A 19322-nucleotide genomic window follows, 5' to 3' on the forward strand; every position below is an offset into this window, starting at 1 on the left:
TTCTAAGACCCTTCTCAAGGTCCTCTGATTTGCTTTGCTTATTGTATAAATTCAAAATTACACTTCAATAAAATTTTGATTAACCTGAATGCAAGATATGGTGTAGGGTGGTAGATGGGAAGGTATTCTGTGAGTTTTCTGAGCTGTAAGTATTCCCTTTCCCATGGTGGCACTAGAAATCTATGGGAGAATGTTCCCTTGTGAGTTTGGTAGAGATTTTCTTCTTGTTATTTAACTTGGTAATCTGTTTTATTGTTTAGTATTCTTTACTGATGATTCCATGCATCGGAACTAGTTTAGCCTTTGAGACAATATAATGTATAAGGGCTCAAAGTGGAGGGCCTCTGAACAAATGTCAACCCAAGAACATCTGGAACCACCTGAATACAGCTTAAAAGAGGCCCTGTTGAAAGATTTCTGGGCTACATCTACTTTTCTAACAGTTCCATTATATAGTTATACAATTTAATTTTCTCTTAGTCATTTGGCATCTTACAGTGTTCTCAGGCCCTCATCCTTCACATTTGTCATGACTTTACAGTCTCTCTTTATTCCAATCCAGGCCCCCCACAGTCCCCAAAGTAATCTCCTTCAGGTACATAGTCTTACTATCTCACTCCCCTACTCAGAAACTCCAACTGGCTTCCTATTACCTCTAGAATAAAAAAGCAAACTCCTCAGACTGGTCTTCAAAATCCTCTATAATCCAGCTCCTATCTAGTTGCACCAGCCTTTTTCATATTTCTTCATGCCAGCCACAATGAACCACTGGCTAGTCCCTGAATTTTATCATTCTATCTCCCACCTCCACAAAATATGTCCCCCTTGCCTGGAATATATTTCTTCCTCAATTCTTAGCATCCTTATTGTTCTTCAAGGCCTGATCCACCCCCAAATCCCCAGTTGTCTCTCTCTCCTCAAATTGCCTTGGATTTATTTTTCAGCATATATGCTTGGTCCCTCCATCAAATCCTTCCTTGAGGAATTTGTCTCTGTGTCACACAGAACCTTTCACATAATAGGAATTTAATAAATGTTTGGTTAATCATGTTCATTGTATTTTTAAAATAAGATGGCTATAATGAGAGTTATGTAAGCAAAATATTCATAAGAACCATAACTCCTGGAAGGCTATAACTTTTGTTTTTATATCTGTAACACCAAATAACCCAAGGACCAACCTTTATTTTACCCACTTCTTTCTAGGATGAAGTTTATAGCACAATTTGCTTGGATTTTTAAGATATAAAATCTTCTCCAATTTTATAATGTTAAGTCAATGGTAAAATGAGCTTCATTGTAATAAATTTTATTTTATCTATAACTTTAAAAAAATGTATCAACTTTATAAATCAAGGGATACTTATGAGTAGAAATAATAATAGCTAGCATTTATATCATGTTTAAGGTCTACAAAACTTTTAAAAATGTAATTTCATCTGATCCTTACAATAATCCTGTGAACTAGGTGCTATTATTATTATTCCCACATTACAAATGAAGTAAGGCAGGCAGAGGTTAAGGGACAGGCTAAAATCACACAGCTAGTAAATACATGAGGTGGGATTTGAAATGAGGTCTTCCTGATTCTAAATTCAAAGTCCCATCCACTGCACTGTCTCCTGACTCAGGCTAAACCCTTGTTTCAATATGCTCATTGCCTCTGTACTATACGTGTCATGATCAGTCTTGTGTAACATACAGTACATGACATTTCAGAAACACGTCATTAAATAGTGTTCTTTGTAAAAAAATTACAAATACCAAGGCATATCAAAGGAAAGCTAAAATCCTAGAGTAACCATAAGATTGATATTAAGAAATGCTATTTCAAAGAGTTTTTCTTAAGTATTTTGGTAAATATTTCAGTACTATTCCAAAGAAATATCCTTAGATGCAAATAAATTCTAAAGGTCAAGTATACATTTAAATCAATTCTTCAGGCTTCATAAGAAAAGAAGCAAGTACTAATAAAAAAAAAAGCACATATAAGGCACTTGGTGAAATGAAATGCCATATAGATCTTTATTATTAAGTAAACACCAACTTTTTTAAATCTTTCAAAGAAATGTCTTCTATAAGGCAGATGCTAATGAAGACCTCACATTCGTTATCCAGTGTCAAAAATAAATCATGCAATCCTGTCTCATGGGCCTAAACTTCACAATAAATGCTTTAGAGTTCATGCAGTCCTAGACATTCTTTTTATAGATGAAAAATAGAATCCTTGCCAACCTTTGCACCAAGCAACTGAACTTCATGGTCTAGAGTGTTGATTACCTGACGCTGGTACACTGTCCCCTGTAATATTTCTCTGAGTCATAGCCCCAAGCCAAACTTTACATAATGAGTCAAGACGAAGTTGAAAGCTCTCAAAAAGGGTTTCATACAGAAAGAATATCCCATGAATCCATAAACATAAAATTGTATAAACTATATTTTCATATATACTATGTACACAAAATTCTCTTATGCTTCTATCACTATAATAATAAATGTGATAACTAATAAGGAAATGCTTAGGGCATTACAATTTTGAAGATTAAATGAAAACAGTAATATTGTAAAGATTATCAAATCTGATAGACTTAGGAATTCTAATCAACATAATGACCAATCACAGTTCCAAAAGACTCATGATGAAACAAGTTATCCACATCCAGACAGCATTTAATGAACTCCGAGTACAGACTGAAACACATTTTCTTGTCTTTCTTTTTTTTTTTTGTGGACATGACTAAAACGGGAATTTGTTTGGCATGACTATACATACTTATAACAGATTTTGTTTTTCTTTCTTTTTCAATGGATGGAGGTAGGGGAGAAGGAAGGAGAGAACTGAAAACTGAAAATAAAATAAAATTGAATTTAAAAACACTTTTTAAAATAAAATGCAAAAAGTAAGACTAAATGCAGAATACCAGAAAAATAAAGACATCTGAAAATTAGGCCCTTTGCTTTTCAGGCAAATCTTACTGAGAAAGAAAAGTGATTCATTCAGTGTGATTTTTCCCCCCCAGGCATTACCATATTAAAGAAAAATAATAAATTGACAAACACAACTAACTAGTAAGATATGCAGATGAATGAAAGACCAATCAAAATGATCAAATAATTAGGTTCTATTTAAATTGATCTAAATGTGAAGCAATATGGAAAGTAATAAACAAAACTATTGCCAAGTAAAATGCAAGTAAAACAAAGTGACAAGCCAGAGCAAACCTCTCCAGGCAAGATCAGGACATTAGACAGTGGTGTTGATCACATGTCCTAAATGAGATTTGAGAATATTTGGGGATCACAAGCATGGGAATAACAAGTAAGATGATGTACCTAATATTAATACCAAAAGAAATTGATTATTCACAGAAAAACACCAGAGGAAAGAAGTATGTTTCCTGCCACCTCGGGTCAAAGCAAGCCAGCAACCATTTATTAAACACTATGTTCTTGGTTCCAAAAACGGAATTCTAGAAACCTGGGTTTGGCTGAGGGTCAAAAAGAAAGTGAGTCAAAACTGAAGAAATGTTTCAACAATTATAAGAAAACAAAATTATATTAAAAAAAGGTAGGAACTCATGTAAGGGTATAGATGAAATCATCCATGCAGATTGGGGGAAGAGGGAAGGGAATAAGCCATTTACAAAGAGCCTACTATGTGCCACACATTGCACAAGGCTCTTTTAGAAATGTTATCTCACCTGATCCTCACAACAACCCTGCTGGTAGGTGCTACTATTATCTGGATTTTGTGGTTGAGGAAACTGAGGCAAAAAGAGGTTGAGTGAGTCACCCAAGGTCACATGGCTAGTAAGTGTCTGAGGCCATTTGAACTCAGCTCTTTCTGAGGGTTCTATCCACACCTACTTTGCTACTTGCTGATCCACTTTTGCAATTAGTGTATATAATATCTAACAAATTGTTTTAAATGAAATTTTAATGGTTATGTAGATAGTAGGCATAAAATTAAATCCTTAAAAGAATAAAGGTTCTCAATTTTGAAGGCAAAAGGGAGTAGGGAGGTACAACTTAGACCTCCATAAAATGAATTACTTAACCAATCTTGGCCAGTTCAAATAGAATCTCAGTGTCAGAAGGGCCCTCAGAGGCCATCTAAGCCAACCCCTTCCTTTACAAGAATCCTCTCTACAATGTCTCTAATAAGAGGTCATCCAGGGAGAAGTCCAATCCCCTCATTTCAAAGATGAGGTAGCTTAGGCTCATCAAGGGAAGCAGTCTTGCCTAAAGTCATGTCGGTGGTAAATGTCAGAGCCAAAAACCAAACCCAGCCTTCTGATTCCAAGCACCATGCTTTTCTCAGCTGACCAAAATAACTCTCTTAGTAACTCCCTGAAGCTGAGCCTCAAGAGAGTAAAAAAAAAAATAATTTGTCTAAGGCAAGGTTTTCTTCCCTAGAACCAAGTGAGGGGGTAGACTATCCAGGGGTGTGCTGATAAATGTTTAACAAGAGTTTCCCAAGGGGAAAGAAATGTAGTCAGAATACACTTTTATGAACGAATGACATTTTCTCCAGTACTTTCCAAAGTCTTCTAGACAAACACTAACTCAAGCCCTGTTTTGAAGCCAATGTGTAGATGCTCACAATTATAATTTAATGATCAACTCTCCCCAGCCACTGTGAACAAGCTGACTCCAGCGGGCCCCCAGAGCCAGTGGCAGCATTTTCTCTCCATCCTCTGTCTCGGCCTGCATTTGTATCCATACTGCTATTATCTGTGTAGAACCCTGGATTTAGAATCTAATGGCTTTTGAATAACCACCGAAGAGCCCTCAGATGGATGAATTTTCCTCCTTCCCCACTAATACACCAGAGACAGACTTGTTAATGGGGAATCCTGCTACAAGAATAGGACCCAAGTTGTATTCCTTGCCCCTGGCCACCTACCCCACCTTCCCAGGTCAGGGACTGGAGGGGCCAGTGCATTTTTGTGCAAAGAATGCTGGATTTGAAATAAACACACCTGTCTGACTTTGGGCAAGTCATTTAAACCTTTCTGGGCCTACATTTCCTCATCTGTAATAGGAGGGGGTTGGACTAGATCACAGATTTAGAACTGGAAGGAACCTTGGGAGTCATCTAAGATCTTTCAGCTCTAAATCAGGGTGCCACAGAGAACATGAGTAAGAACAAGAGAGAAATCCCACTATGACACAAAGTTCACCGTTTTATAGTGAGGCCCTTTAAGGTTTACAAAGAACTTTCCTCAGGAAAGCCCTTCAAAGTTGGTAGCAGTACTAGGCCATTTTATAGGGTTCTAGTCAGAACTCTTGATTCCAAGTGCAGTACTCAAGTGACAAGTCAGAGACTGCAATGTCAGATCCAGAGTCACAAAATCCTGGGTTCTAATTCTGCTTCCTGCTTTAAAAGTTGTGTGACCATGAGCAACTTACTTGGCCTCCTCCATCTATTCCTAATAATACATAAAGTACCTAAGTCACTGGGTTGTTATAGAACTCAAGTGAGATAATATACGTAAAGTATGTTGGAAATTTTTAAGTTCCTTATAAATTTCATCTATTAGTCTCAGTTATTACTCCTTATGAGGCAGCTAGGTGGGGTAATAGATAGAGTGTTGGGTCTGGAGTCAGGAAGACCTAAGTTCAAATCTGGCCTCAGATACTTACTAGCCATGTAACCCTAGACAAGTCACTTAACCTCTACCTAGCTCAGTTTTCTCAGCTGTAAAATGGGAATAATAATAGCACCTCTTTCCCAGAGCTGTTGCAAGGAATCATATAATATTTATAAAGCACTTAACATATGCCTAGCACATAATAGGTGCTTAATAAGCCTTTCCTTTTTTTCTTTTCCCTTCCCACCTCACCTTGCAAATAGGACAGTAATGATGTAATATACATGGATTTGGTTTCAGTATCAATTCCAAAGAAGAAACAACAGACTGTGTGAACCAAACTTGGCATCCTAGGTGGCAATGGAGTAATAGAGGAGAAAAGAGAAGTTATACACAGGGCCTGGAGAAGGAGTGAGGTGAGGAGATGAAAATCCAGAGTGATAAAGTGGCCAGAGCTCAGCACACCACAGTCCCTGCCACCTATGCCACCTCCCCACTTTCCTCTACTTCTCCACTATATGTATTTATTTTCCACTATTTCCTATATTTCTCCACTGTCTTCCCCAGACTCCTTCTCTCTCATTCTTGTCTTAAATAACTCCTCCTTCTCCATCATCTTGTCTTCTTTTGCCTCTCCTTGGGAGCAGAAGCAATATTTAAAACACAGCTAACAAGTACAGAGAAGCATCAAACTCAGGTTTCTTCTGTGTTTAGATGCCAAAGAAAAGTACACCTAAAATTCCCCCCAGCCCCAATTAAGACCCAAATTAACATGATGGGCCCACCTCAGGACCTTGGCCAAACCTAATTTCCTAGTATCCCCATCCACTGGCACAGCCAGTCAAGCCCTGACTCAATTCCCAAATTTCCCTATCCAGCCTTCTTCACCTACAGGGGACAGTCACCAGTCATCCTGCTTTTTGTCTTGCCACTGGACATCAGTGATTCTGGAAGAGAGAGTGAGGCTGACAACTGTGTGCAACTTTACCTCACTTAAACGCAATTCATTCACAAATCAAGATATCACCCCATGATGTCATTGGTCCTCACTGAAAAACGAAGGACGAACAACAACTGGGACAGACTGAAACCCAGGCCTACTGCTAGGTTTGAACACCAACCCCAATTCAGAGTCCTACCAACCGCCCTCCAAACAGCCCAAGAAATGTGGGAGAGCTCTTTACAATTACAGAAGATTTCATTGCGTAGGAGCTCAAAAGGTCTAAACTCATAAAATAATATTCTTTTGTAAATAAGATATTCAAGGCAATGCAAATCTCCACAGAATCCCTAAAACTACCAAAATAACTCACACACGTGCAAATGCGCAGCATCCTCATTTTCCATCATATCCTCGTCCTTAAAGATAGTTTTCAAAATTCCCATGCAACAAACCCAATTGCAAGACCTCCCTCCACCTCTACTTACTTTAGTTTGATCATCGGCCTTGAAAACATAACAGATACTCTGCTGGCTTGCTGCATTTTCCTTAATCAGACAAGCAAAGTAACTTGGATCATGGCTATTATGAATCAGTTTGTGGACCTGCTGGGGCTTATATTCAAAAATGCTGGAACAGATCAGCGGATCCCACTGCTGACTCTTCCCGGGGTCGGGTTCACACTTGAGGCAGGAAGGAGAAACACAGAGGCGGATTTGATTGATGACAGGCTCTTTTTTGGAGGACTGCGTACTGAGTCTTCGGACCTCTGCTACTACCCAAGGCAACATGGGCATGGTAGTCAGAGTATGTACAGGCAATGAACCCACCAGCTGAAGGCTGAAGTCTACTGAGATCTCACTGGGAAATGCATATTTCTTGGCTGTAAATGTTATGGGTTCCATCTTAGAAAAGTCTTGGAAACTGAGCAGAGAGTCACCACTGGTTTTTTATTTCAGATGAATCAATCTTTTTTTTTCTTTTTAACACAAATCTTTTATTTCTGACACAGAATTCTGAAAAGAAAGAGATAATGACAATTTAATAATTACATAGAACTTCCTAGTTTTGTTCAGTGATTTTTCAGTCGTGTTTGACTCTTCATGACCCCATTTGGGGTTTTTCTGGCAAAGATACTGGAGCGGTTTGCTGTTTCCTTCTCTAACAGAACTTTCTACTTAAGTCTAAAGAAAGCACCAAAAAAAAAAAAGCACCAGTGCATAAAGAGTAAAGTATTCAACTAAGTCAATCTCATAAGAAAAGGCTCTCCAAAACTACAGGACAGATATCAAAATCTATGCTAACTGTCCAGGTGATATAGTAGATAGAACACCAAGCCTGGAGTCAGGAACATCTGAGTTCAAATCTAGTCTCAGACACTTGCTTGCTGTGTGACCCTAGACAAGTCACTCAGTCTCTCATCTATAAAATGGGGATACAGCGGAGAAGGAAATGGCAAACCATTCCAGTATCTTTACCAAGAAAACCCCAAATGGGGTCACGTAGAATCAGACACGACTGAATGACTGAACAAGGTTACAAAAACAACACTAGAGAAGACCATTATAAAGATACTAGCATAGAAACCATCCCCAAAGGCAAACATAACAGCAAAATAATTTCATGAGTTGCCTGAAAGTCTTTAATTCACGAGATTACATATTTGGATCTGGAAGGGATCTTAGAAGCCACCAAGTTCAACTACTTCATTTTACAGATGAGGAATTAAGGCATGAAGAGATTAGGCCCAGACCACATGGCTCATAAGTATCTGAGTCAGGATTTAAACTTTGGTCTTCCTTCCTCCCAGTTCAACACTCTATTCCCTTTGCCACCTACCTAAACTATATATCCAAAAATTATAATTAAAGGCAGCTAATTCAATATATTTATGATCCTAAATGAAAATTTTTTTAAAATGTTATCAGCAGAGAAAAAAGAAATTGTTTTATCCATGAATTAGTAAACTAATTTTGAGATATCAATTGCCTAAAGAAATAGATGACTGATGACCTTCGGCCGTTATGCACATAAAAAAATAATCCTCTGAAATCTCTGTTTCTCTCAAAAGACATACATTCAAATTTCAATTTCTCTGAAATTTGGATTTGGAATATGGTTCTAGTGGCTATCTCTCTTACTACAATTTGTATACTTCCATATATATACATACATATATCTGTATACAAACATGCGGCTATTTTATACTTTTACACAGGTATATATGCGTAGGTATACATATAACGTGCATATATGTCAGTGTTTCAATAACATGGCTATACAATATTTCATGATTCCTTGGTACTCACACCACTTCAGTACTTTTTGTCCTTCCAATTCAAGGGATCAGTCATGAACTCCTAAACCTCCACTTAGCAAGTGGGCCCAAGAGAGCCATCTCTTCATTTCCCACCTGGCTCTGCGGGTTTTTGGACTTCTATGGATTTCTTCATCATGCCCCTGTGCTGGGCACCTTCTCCTCCCAACTCCCTTTCAGCTTCCTTTTGTGTGTTGTATTTCTCTATTAGATTGAAAGCTCTTTGAGGGCAAGGACAGTCTTTTTTACATCTGTATCCCCAACTTAGCACAGTTCCTGGTACACAGACTTAATAAAGGTGTACTGACTGACTGACTAAAAAAAACCCTCTACTACTTAGCAGATAGTTTTCAACAGTTGCTGAAGCTTAAAAAAATTAAATAAATGCATTCCTTGGCAGCCACTCTGGCACCAAGCCTTTCCAAACTAGGTTCAGCTGGTCCTCAAACAAGAGACATACAATTCTTCACCAGGCCTGTACTCAGAACTCTTACAGCTTCCTAGGAAATGCCAGAGCTTGTACCCAACCAGCATGGTACGGAGAGCCCAGGGTCACCTCCATCCAGAGATGAGGCAGCACAGGGGGGGAATGTTGATAGAAGAGTTAGAAGACATATCAGGTTGCCTTTTAATTAAAAAATTTTATAAAAATATCCACATTCAATTTAGATATCTGACACACTTCACAAAAATATAATCAGGTGTTTTGGGTTTTTTTTTTTTTACATTTGGACATTGCTATTCCTGGAGATTTTTTTAAAAAGTCATCTTCAAACATCTTACTCTCTAAAAAAGCTATATATTTTATTTTTCATTGCAGATGACAAGACCTATGAAATATCTGGCTCAATTTTCACTCTTGTAACTAAATCTATTTTAAAGTTTTATCTGTTGACAGCTGCTAATCCCAAGACTGGGGAAGAGGAATGTGCTGTGATTATTACAAAGAATATTCATGCGATGATGAAACATGTTCTCCACCTCCTGGCAGTAAGGTGATAGACTCCAGGTGCAGACTGAGACAGATATTTTTGGACATAGCCAATGAGAGAATTTGTTTTGTTGGGCTATACATATTAGTCACAAGGATTTGTTTTTGTTCTTTGGGCCTTTTTTTAATGGGAGGGAGGAGATAGGAAAAGAAAACAGATTTTTGTTTGTTGAAAAAAATTAAATTTTTAAAAAAAGATATTGATTAAATAATTCATCCATTTTAAACATAATAGTAACAAGTACAATAAACTACTTTCCATCTTCTTGTAATCCGATCAGATATTTAGGGTAGGTTTATATACCACAGAAATACAACTATCAGATGCAATCAATTCGGTCATGGGACAAACCAATTTGTAAATAAAATAAGTATTTAACCTACTTTTGTTTTCAGCTTTCTAACAGTTATAATAATACATACAACCTTAGTTTTCCAGCAGATTTTTAAATTTTAAGAAACTCCATGAAGGATTTATAGCATCAAATGGAAATATAGCTGTCAATACCTCAGTAAAACCTTTGGCAGGAAAACAAAAATGCTTATAACCCTACTAATTCAGGATTTATGACCATTCATTCCAACTGGGCTGAAATTTACCTTTACATCATCTTTGGGTTTTTTTGTTTATTTTATAAAACTCAAGCTTTCTCTCTCTCTCTCTCTCTCTCTCTCTCTCTCTCTCTCTCTCTCTCTCTCTCTCTCTCTCTCTCTTTTTGCTTAGGCAATTGGGGTTAAGCGACTTGCCCAGAGTCACACAGCTACTAAATGTCAAGTGTCTAAGGCCAGATTTGAACTTAAGTCCTCCTGACTCCAAGGCCAGAGCTCTATCCACTGCACCACCTAGCCACCCCTGCATCATTTTTGATAAAAAAAAAAAGTTTGACTAAAGCAAATAAACAGCATAAACAATAAAATAGGGAACTATCCAACTTGCTAAGGAAAACCAAATATTTTCAAGTACTTAGCAGCATCTTAAATGCAAAACACATTTGTGTATGAGCAATTTAGGTATAATTTCAGTTGATTCTTACCTAGTCACTATAGCAGTTTACATCAACATTATATTAGCTCTTACTTCTCCCATAAACACAGTTTAACTTGAAGTTGGTATATATATACATATGTGTGTGTGCATGTGTATTTGAAGGCATTAAAACTATTTCTGAGATTGAACAATATTACAGAATGCCTACTATATGCCTAGCTCTTGGCTAAGCAGTGAAATATGTAAGAAGCTTGCAGTCTCATTGTGAAGATAAGATCTAGGTACTTGAAACAAATACAGAAATGTCCTATATTTTGCTTGTTAGTTTGTTTTATACTATATCTCTAATTTCATCATTTAAGGTAGCTCCAAGTGAGGAATTTTCTCTAGCAATGCTAATCAGCACCTCTGTGGGCTCACAGAGCTGCCTGGGGGTATGGAGATGTTAAGTAATTTACCTAACACACTGCCAGCCTTTGTCAGAAGTAGGATTTGAATCAGGTTGACTAGCTTTACCGTCAGCTCTCTATCCCCATTACACTGCCTCTCCTTGACCTGACCAATTAGGATATCACAATAGCTTCATCCTAAAACAAGAATCTGTCTTATAAATTCAATTTGCCAAAGACCAACCCAGTTCTGATCTTTGTTCTTCACTCATCCGCCCAGGTGTAGTTTGTGACTCCTACCCTCAACCCTGAGGCTGTTTCCTACTCCTTAAGTAGCATCACAACTAGGTCCTACAAATAGTTTATTTAAATACTTGGATGAAGCCCAGGTTTCTAAAGTAGGGATACTTCCTCCCCTACTGCAGATCACAGTCTCCCACATGCCTTTTCATCTTATGTGATTTTTTTTATCTTATGTGATTTTTCATTCCATAAATCCTCCACAGAATATGGTCACCCAGTGGGCTAAAGGTCTTTACCTGTTCTTTCATTATCTCAGTGATATCACTATAACATTCAGGCTATCTTTTATTCCCACAACATGACCAACCCATCTCTCTTTCTGGTGCTAACTCTCCATGAAAAATTTTTATGCCACATTTCGTGAGCAATATTCATCATTGGTAACATGCTGCAGACTATATAAATCCAACTAGTCTCTTCTCATTGTCCTTTGCGCTCCTTATAATTTTGATATTTCTGAGACTGATGTTCCATAATAAACGACTGTTTATTATGACTTAGGGTCACCAGGAGAATCTTCGTGTCAAAGAGTCAGGCTTTTGTAACAGTAGGTATTTAAGGCATAATGAAAGCACTAAATAAAAATCCTGCTCTCTACTTATTACCGGTGTAACCTTGGGCAAGTTACTTTACCCTATCTAGGCCTCCATTTCCTAACTCATGAAGCAGGATGGTTTGAATAAATGTTTTCTAAGGTCCCTTCAAGCTCTAAATATTATGATCCTATGAATTCCCCGAGCACAAACCCATCCTCTACTTTCTCCCAAGCAATTTTGGGCCTAGCTCATGATCCATCTATAGAACTTATGTCCAAAAGACAGATATAGATACAGAAATCCATGGACTAACTGCATGTCTACCTTCAAGTCATAGTGCTAGATATAACTGGTTTTAACCCACTTCATATTTCCAATGGAGATAGATAAATCAATCTTTCCCACAGAATACTTTGTAGTATTCTAGGGTTTGATGAAATTAGGACAATTTCATTTGTAAACAGGAGTATTTGAAGAGTCTCACCACTGGCAGGAGACCATTCTTCTATTTGGTCTCTACATAGGACCTCTTCCATGCTATTAATACACACCTTACACGAGCATATGTCTCCCTGTTTTGTGCCCCATTTGATTTTAACATTCAATAGATCAAGGAACAAAGTTATTACTATAATCACATCCATCAAAAAAAAATGTATATAATTTTAGCTTTGTCTGAATAAAGCCTTTAAGGCTCCATTCAGTTATACAAATCAAATGCTTTTTTTTAAAAAAGTTGACAACCAATAAGTACAGTAGGATTTTGTATTTTCTAAACTTTTGAGTAAGTTACTAAATTGTAAAGATAAGATTTCCTATAGAAAATCCTCTGTGAAAATGCTTTGTTCAAAGGTATTCTTGAAGCTATATATGCAAATAACTAACTATAAGTTATACAACTATCTGTAAGTTATTATATCATAACTAACTACATATATAGATAAAATAATAATATATACAATTAACTATAAGCAATTATGCTATAGTAACTAACTATAAGTTATTATGGTATAATAACTATATGTAAATATGCAGCTATTGTAAATAACTCTAAGTTAGTATATTTTAATTTACTATATATAAATAAATAACTATAAGTTATTATACTATATAGCTAACTAAAAGTTATTATGTTATAACTATGTATAAATAAAATAACCATATATTTAAATAATTAAATGTAAGTTATATCATATAACTAAATTATATTATAACTACATATAAATAACCAACTATAAGTGATATTGTAATAGCTAACTATATTTATACAATGGTTATTTATACAAATAACCATTCTCATAAAGATCTTATAGATTTGAGATATGAATTAGTAGTTGTTGGTGCTGGAAACCATATTTTAGTGAAAGGAAAACAATAACTTCAGGGTGATCATTTTCCTTTTAAAAAAAAATCTTCCCTTATTTCGGTATCGCATAGTGAGCTCTAAATTATTCTTAAATTGCGCCACCTTCTGGCCCAGATCTCCTCTGTATGTATTTGGTCAGAAACAGTCGCTGCTTCTGACGTCTTCTTAAGAGAAATTGCCACTTCCTCACCTTGTACACCAGGTAAGAATCCAAATGTGGTGTTTCAACTATCAATGCAGATTAGAACACTACAGAAATGCCAATATACCTGTACCATGTCATGCCAGTTTGTTGACCCCGTAGTTTCACTGATACACTGGCTCAGCTATATTTCATAGCAATATCTCTGCAGGCTTGTTTTCTCCTCAATTACCAAGGGAGGTGACACAATCTCCTATCATCCTTCTCTATAGTGTTTTGCAAGTAAGTTTCTACCCTGGTATTGGCCTTGGTTACCATGTCTCTCTGCTTGGCAATGAAATTAAGGCCTTTCTAGCTTTTGTTTCTGGGATCTCTCAACTTCCTTGCTGTGAAAACTGTTCTAAATTATTAAACTTCTCTGAGAAGTTTCTCCACAAAGTTCTACTTTGATGTTTCATTGTGGTGTGGTGATGACCCAGTGATGATATATCTACCATGCTAGAAAAGCTTTGCATGCGATCTTGAGAACACAACATATCTGTTTTCTGAAGACTAGTCTAGCTAAGCATGGAGAGGTTCATTATCAGAAAGTTAGCCATCTGATTAAATCTTTGGCAATGGCAACCCATAAAACAAAGAAAACTGTAAAATGGTCCCTGGTCATATGCAGCCCTCTTCCATTTCTGCAGGAGCAGCAGCAGCAGCATGGCAAAAAAGGGGGCAGAAAGTGCTAAGAATAACAAAATTTTTAGACTCTATCAACTTTAATTTGGCCATTGGCACTCTCATTGTAAAATCTTGGGCCCATGACCAACAAGTTCTCCTTCTAGAAGAAGCAAATCACATGAGCTTTGACTCTCTACGAGCAAAACAAGAAGTTAAATGGAAAGATGGCTTGGAAAGGCAAAGAAAAGAGTCAGCAGAATTGGCTTTATCACATGCCTAAAGGCAACAGAAAACGTTTCCATGAGACATTTGATCATCTTGCACCGTAGTGTTTATTATAAGAATATATATATATATATATATATATATATATATATATATATATATATATATATATATATATAGATATATAAAATACAATATTACGTGTGTGTGGGTGTGTGTGGGTGTGTGTATCACACACACACACCACCACCACCACCACCAGGAAAATAACTGCAACTTATACAACAACATGGGTTTAAGAAGATGAAGAAGTAGAGAAATTTTATGAAGAACTTGACAATACTTTCCAAATTAAGTCAACATACACATTGACACTTTGTGATTTCAATGAAAAGGTGGGAATAGGTGAGAATTATGAGAAATATATAGAAAATATCAAAACAATTTGATACCGGTAAAAAAAAAAGAGTCAATCAGTGAGACAAATTAAGTACACAATAAACGAGAGCAAATGTTCAATAAACCCAAGGAATCCTAACCACCTAGGCAAGGACTTACTAGTCCACTAGTCCAACTGCTGGAAAATTAGAAAGTATCCTGGCAGAAATTGGGTTTAGAATGACATCTCATACAGTGTACCATAGTCAGCTCTAAATGGATACATGACCTACATATAACAGATTACCTCACAAACAAATTGAAAGAGTAAAAAAAGAAATATGTATCACAACTGCAGATAGAGTAAGAGTTCATAATGAACAAGGGATAGATAACCACAGAAGATAAAATGCACAATTTTCATTACTTAAGGTTTATAAGTTTTTGTACAACAAATCAATTTTAGTTAAAATTAGACGAGAAACTGCTGAGTAGAGGAAAGCACTTTGCAGCAAATATCTCTGATAAATATCTGATATCCATGATATATAATAAAGTGATTCAAATATATGACAGCCATTCCCCAGTAAAGTAGTTAAAGGATATGAAAAAGCATTTCTCAAAGGAAGAATTTTAAGCTATTAACAAAAGGAAAAATGCTACAAATCACAACTAGAAAAATGCAAATTAAATCAATTCTGTGAAATTCCAACTGATCAGATTGGCAAAAATGACAAAAAGCAGAAAATGTTAGTTGTGGAAGAGGCTATTTTGGTAGAGCTATGAACTGGACCAATTCATCTGGAAGGCAAGTTGGAGCTACTCCAAAGAAGTCACTTATCTGTGCATACCCTGTGCCCCAGCAATATTAGGCCTATGTCCCAAAGAGATATAAGAAAAAGGAAAAGATCCCATGTGTACAAAAACATGTACAGCAGCTCCTTTTGTAGAAAAATTCTGGAAGAAAATGTAACCAAGAAAACAGAGAGCTGGAAACAATTTTTATAGCAAGTATCTCTGACAAAGGCCTCATTTCTCAAATATATAGAGACTTGATTGAAATTTATAAGAATACAAGTCATTTCCCAATTGATAAATGGTCAAAGGATATGAGCAGACAGTTTTCAGATGAAGGAATCAAAGCTATCTATTGATTAGAGAAATGCAAATTAAAACAACTCTGAGGTACCACCTCACACTTGTCAGATTGGCTAACATGACAGAAAAGAAAAACTATAAATGTTGGTGAAGATGTGGGAAAATGGGACACTAATGTATTGTTGGTGGAGTTGTGAACTGATTCAACCATTCTGGAGAGTAATTTGGCATTATACCCAAAGAGTTATAAAACTGAGCAATCTTTGATTTTGATCTAGCAATAACGCAGCAATATCCCAAAGAGATAAAAAGCAGAGGGAAGGGGAGGACCTATTTGTGCAAAAATATTTATGGCAGCTCTTTTTGTGGCAGCAAAGAAATTAAGAGGATATGCATCAATTGGGGAATGGCTGAACAAGTTGTGGTATGTGATTGTAATGGAATGTTACTATGCTATAAGAAATGATGAGCAGGGTGATTTCAGAAAAACATGAAAGACATATATGAACTGATGTAAAGTGAAGTGAGCAGAACCAGGAGAGCACTGTAGAGAGTAACAGCAATACTGTATGATGATTAACTGTGAATGACTTAGTTACTCTCAGTAACACAATGATTCAAGACAATTCCAAAGGACTCATGATGAAAAATGCTATCCATCTCCAGAGAAAGCACTGATGGAGTCTGAATGCAGATCAAAGCAGATTATTTTTCACTTCCTGGATTGTCTTTCATGTTTTTCTTTCCTTTGAATCTGTCTTGTTTTATAACACTACTAACAAGGTAATAACGTTTTGCATGATTGAATCTATGTCAAATTGCTTAAGGTGTCTCAGGAAAAGAGGGGGTGAGAAGGGTAGAGAGCAAATTTGGATTTCAAAATTTTTTTAATGTTAAAAATTGTCTCTACATGTAAATAAAATATTATTTTTTCAAAAAATTGGAAGCAAAGGGAGTCCCTATCATTTGGGAATGGTTGAACAAATAATTGTATACATATGAAATGGAATGTTATTGCACCATAAGAAATGTTTAAAGGGAAGGTTTCTGAGAATTATATGAATGGATACAAAGTAAAGTAACAACCAAGAGACAAATTTATACAATAACAACCACATCGTAAACAAAATTAATTTTGGGGGCAGCTAGGTGGTGCAGTGGATAGAGTACCGGCCCTGGATTCAGGAGGACCTCAGTTCAAACTCGGCCTCAGACACATAACACTTGCTAGCTGTGTGATCCTGGGCAAGTCACTTAACCCCACTGCCTAGCCCAAAACCAAAAAACAAAATTAATTTTAAAAGACATATGAACTCTGTGATAAATTCAACGACCAATTATATTTCTAGAGGATATATGATAAAACAACCTTCCCAGTTCCTGAGAGAGGTAATTTACCAAAATGCAGAATGCCACTTACATTTTTGGACATGTCTGGAGAATAGATTTATTTTGTTTGACAAAGCTTACTTTTTTTTTTTTTAACAACACTTACTTCTTACAAGGGTTTTGTTTCTCTTTTTCAATTGGGGGCAGGATTTTGAGTTTGGTTGTTTTGTTTGTTTCTTTGTTTTTATGAAGGAGAAAAAGGGATCAGCAGTAGTATTGCCTAAAACAGGAAAAGAAAGAAAAGAGGGCAACTCAATTATTTTTTTAATGCACAGATGAGAAGAAAAGGAATAGACACTGACCAGCAGGGCACCCTATTATTCACTTTTTAAAAAATGTTTTAAGTACAGAGTCATGATTTCACATGCAATCCCTTTTTCTGTTCTGTTTTGTATGTGGAAATGCTCCTTTTGAGAGTTTCTTAAGCTGCAGAATAAATTTTTTTTTATTTTTTAAAAGAATCAGAAAACATGAGTAGGAAGGAAAGAAAGAGGCCCAAAACTTTCAGACTACATAGGAGTATCACACCTTTATACCATGAATACTTTCTTTGAGAAAATTAGCTTCCCCCCAAAATATTATCTTGTGTGTGTGTGTGTGTGTGTGTGTGTGTGTGTGTGTGTGTGTGTGCAACCACGTGCTCCTTGAAGGCAGAGGTCCCTTTTGTTTTTGGTCTTTGCATCCCCAGCATCTAACACAGGGTGTCTAGTACGTGCCTGGCACATAGTAAAAACTTACTGATTGACTGATTGATTCAATAAAAGAAGTTATGGTGCTGGGGAAGGTGAGTACCCAATAACACAAGAAAAAATGAAACTGATTATATTTTAACAGACCGAAAGATGATCTACTGATGTTAACAGTAATTCCTGAATCATCTATTTGTCTACTGTCAGACCACCAACTTGTGAGAGCATAGATCAGAATTTGTAAAAAGCTAGACTAGTAATAATAAGAAAAATATATGGCATACAATTGAAACAATTCAATCCGTAACTATTTAAACAAGATAATGAAAAATGGGAAATGGACAGCTGGAAGGGTATCAACATTAATTATACTAGTTTTATGAAGCAGCTTAACTGGTATAAATCAGTTGCTAAAACAAGGAGACCAAAGGGGACTTTAAAAAAATCTTAGTCAGAAAGTATTATACCTACGTGCCAAGCAAAGAAAGGTGCCAGCCAGAGGCAATATTAATTTAGAATATAAACTTGTTTGTAAAATCTTACAGAAAAGTATAATGGAAGATTATAAGCAGTTTCATCTCATAAAACAAAGAGAAGCAGTAGAGAATAAAACCAGTTTAAAGAAAGCTTGGCAAGAGCTCCAACCAAGTAAAGTCACGTGACAACGAAAATAGGAGGACAACACAGGAAAAAAATAGAAAAGATCAACAAAGATTTTTATAATAAACAACTCTTGGGGCAGCTAGATGGCACAGTGGATAGAGCACTGGCCATGGATTCAGGAGGACCTGAGTTCAAATCCAACCTCAGACACATAACACTTACTAGCTGTGTGACCCTGGACAAGTCACTTAACCTCACTGCCTAGCCAAGATAGATAGATAGATAGATAGATAGATAGATAGATAGATAGATAGATAGATACCTGCCAGTATCACTATAGAACAAGATGGTGCTATAATGGGCTGAGAGGTGTGTTGAATTTTTGTCTGTTCCTGGTTCACTATGGTCAAAATAATTCATCATCCAGCAGCCAAGTTCCTAGTGATGAGCCTCTCCATACTCAACTGAGCTGATTCTCTGCTGATGCCGGCAGACTCAGTCTTTTACCACCCCCATGCTCAAAGCTTTGCCAGCTAGACACAACCTGCCTGAGCTTCAACTCTTTGAGCATTGGCTCAGGGTCATCTCCACTCTAAACATCAGAGCAGCACTTTCTGGAGTCCTGGAAACAGTAATAAAAAAAAAAATATATATATATATATATATATATATATATATATAAATAACACCCACAGAAAGACACTGTGA

General features: G+C 36.4%; 1 protein-coding gene across 10 annotated transcripts in view; it reads right to left on the bottom strand.

Moving 5' to 3' along the window:
* Positions 1 to 19322, bottom strand: part of TBC1D1 (TBC1 domain family member 1) — a 302344-nt gene that overhangs the window by 270752 nt on the left and 12270 nt on the right. For 8 of the 10 annotated variants that reach the window (XM_078148318.1, XM_020991958.2, XM_020991934.2 and 5 more), the window contains one exon: positions 7023 to 7550. In XM_078148318.1, the coding sequence (XP_078004444.1) occupies positions 7023 to 7439 (417 nt within the window). In that variant the 5' untranslated portion in view covers positions 7440 to 7550. Of the gene's footprint in view, positions 1 to 7022; positions 7551 to 17428; positions 17543 to 19322 lie in introns of those variants that run through there. The other 2 variants (XM_020991910.2, XM_020991943.2) reach the window with 2 other exon arrangements.

The sequence above is a fragment of the Phascolarctos cinereus genome, unplaced genomic scaffold, assembly GCF_003287225.1.
Source record: "Phascolarctos cinereus isolate Bilbo 61053 unplaced genomic scaffold, phaCin_HiC Scaffold_9;HRSCAF=440, whole genome shotgun sequence".
NCBI classification, from domain to species: Eukaryota; Metazoa; Chordata; class Mammalia; order Diprotodontia; family Phascolarctidae; genus Phascolarctos; species Phascolarctos cinereus.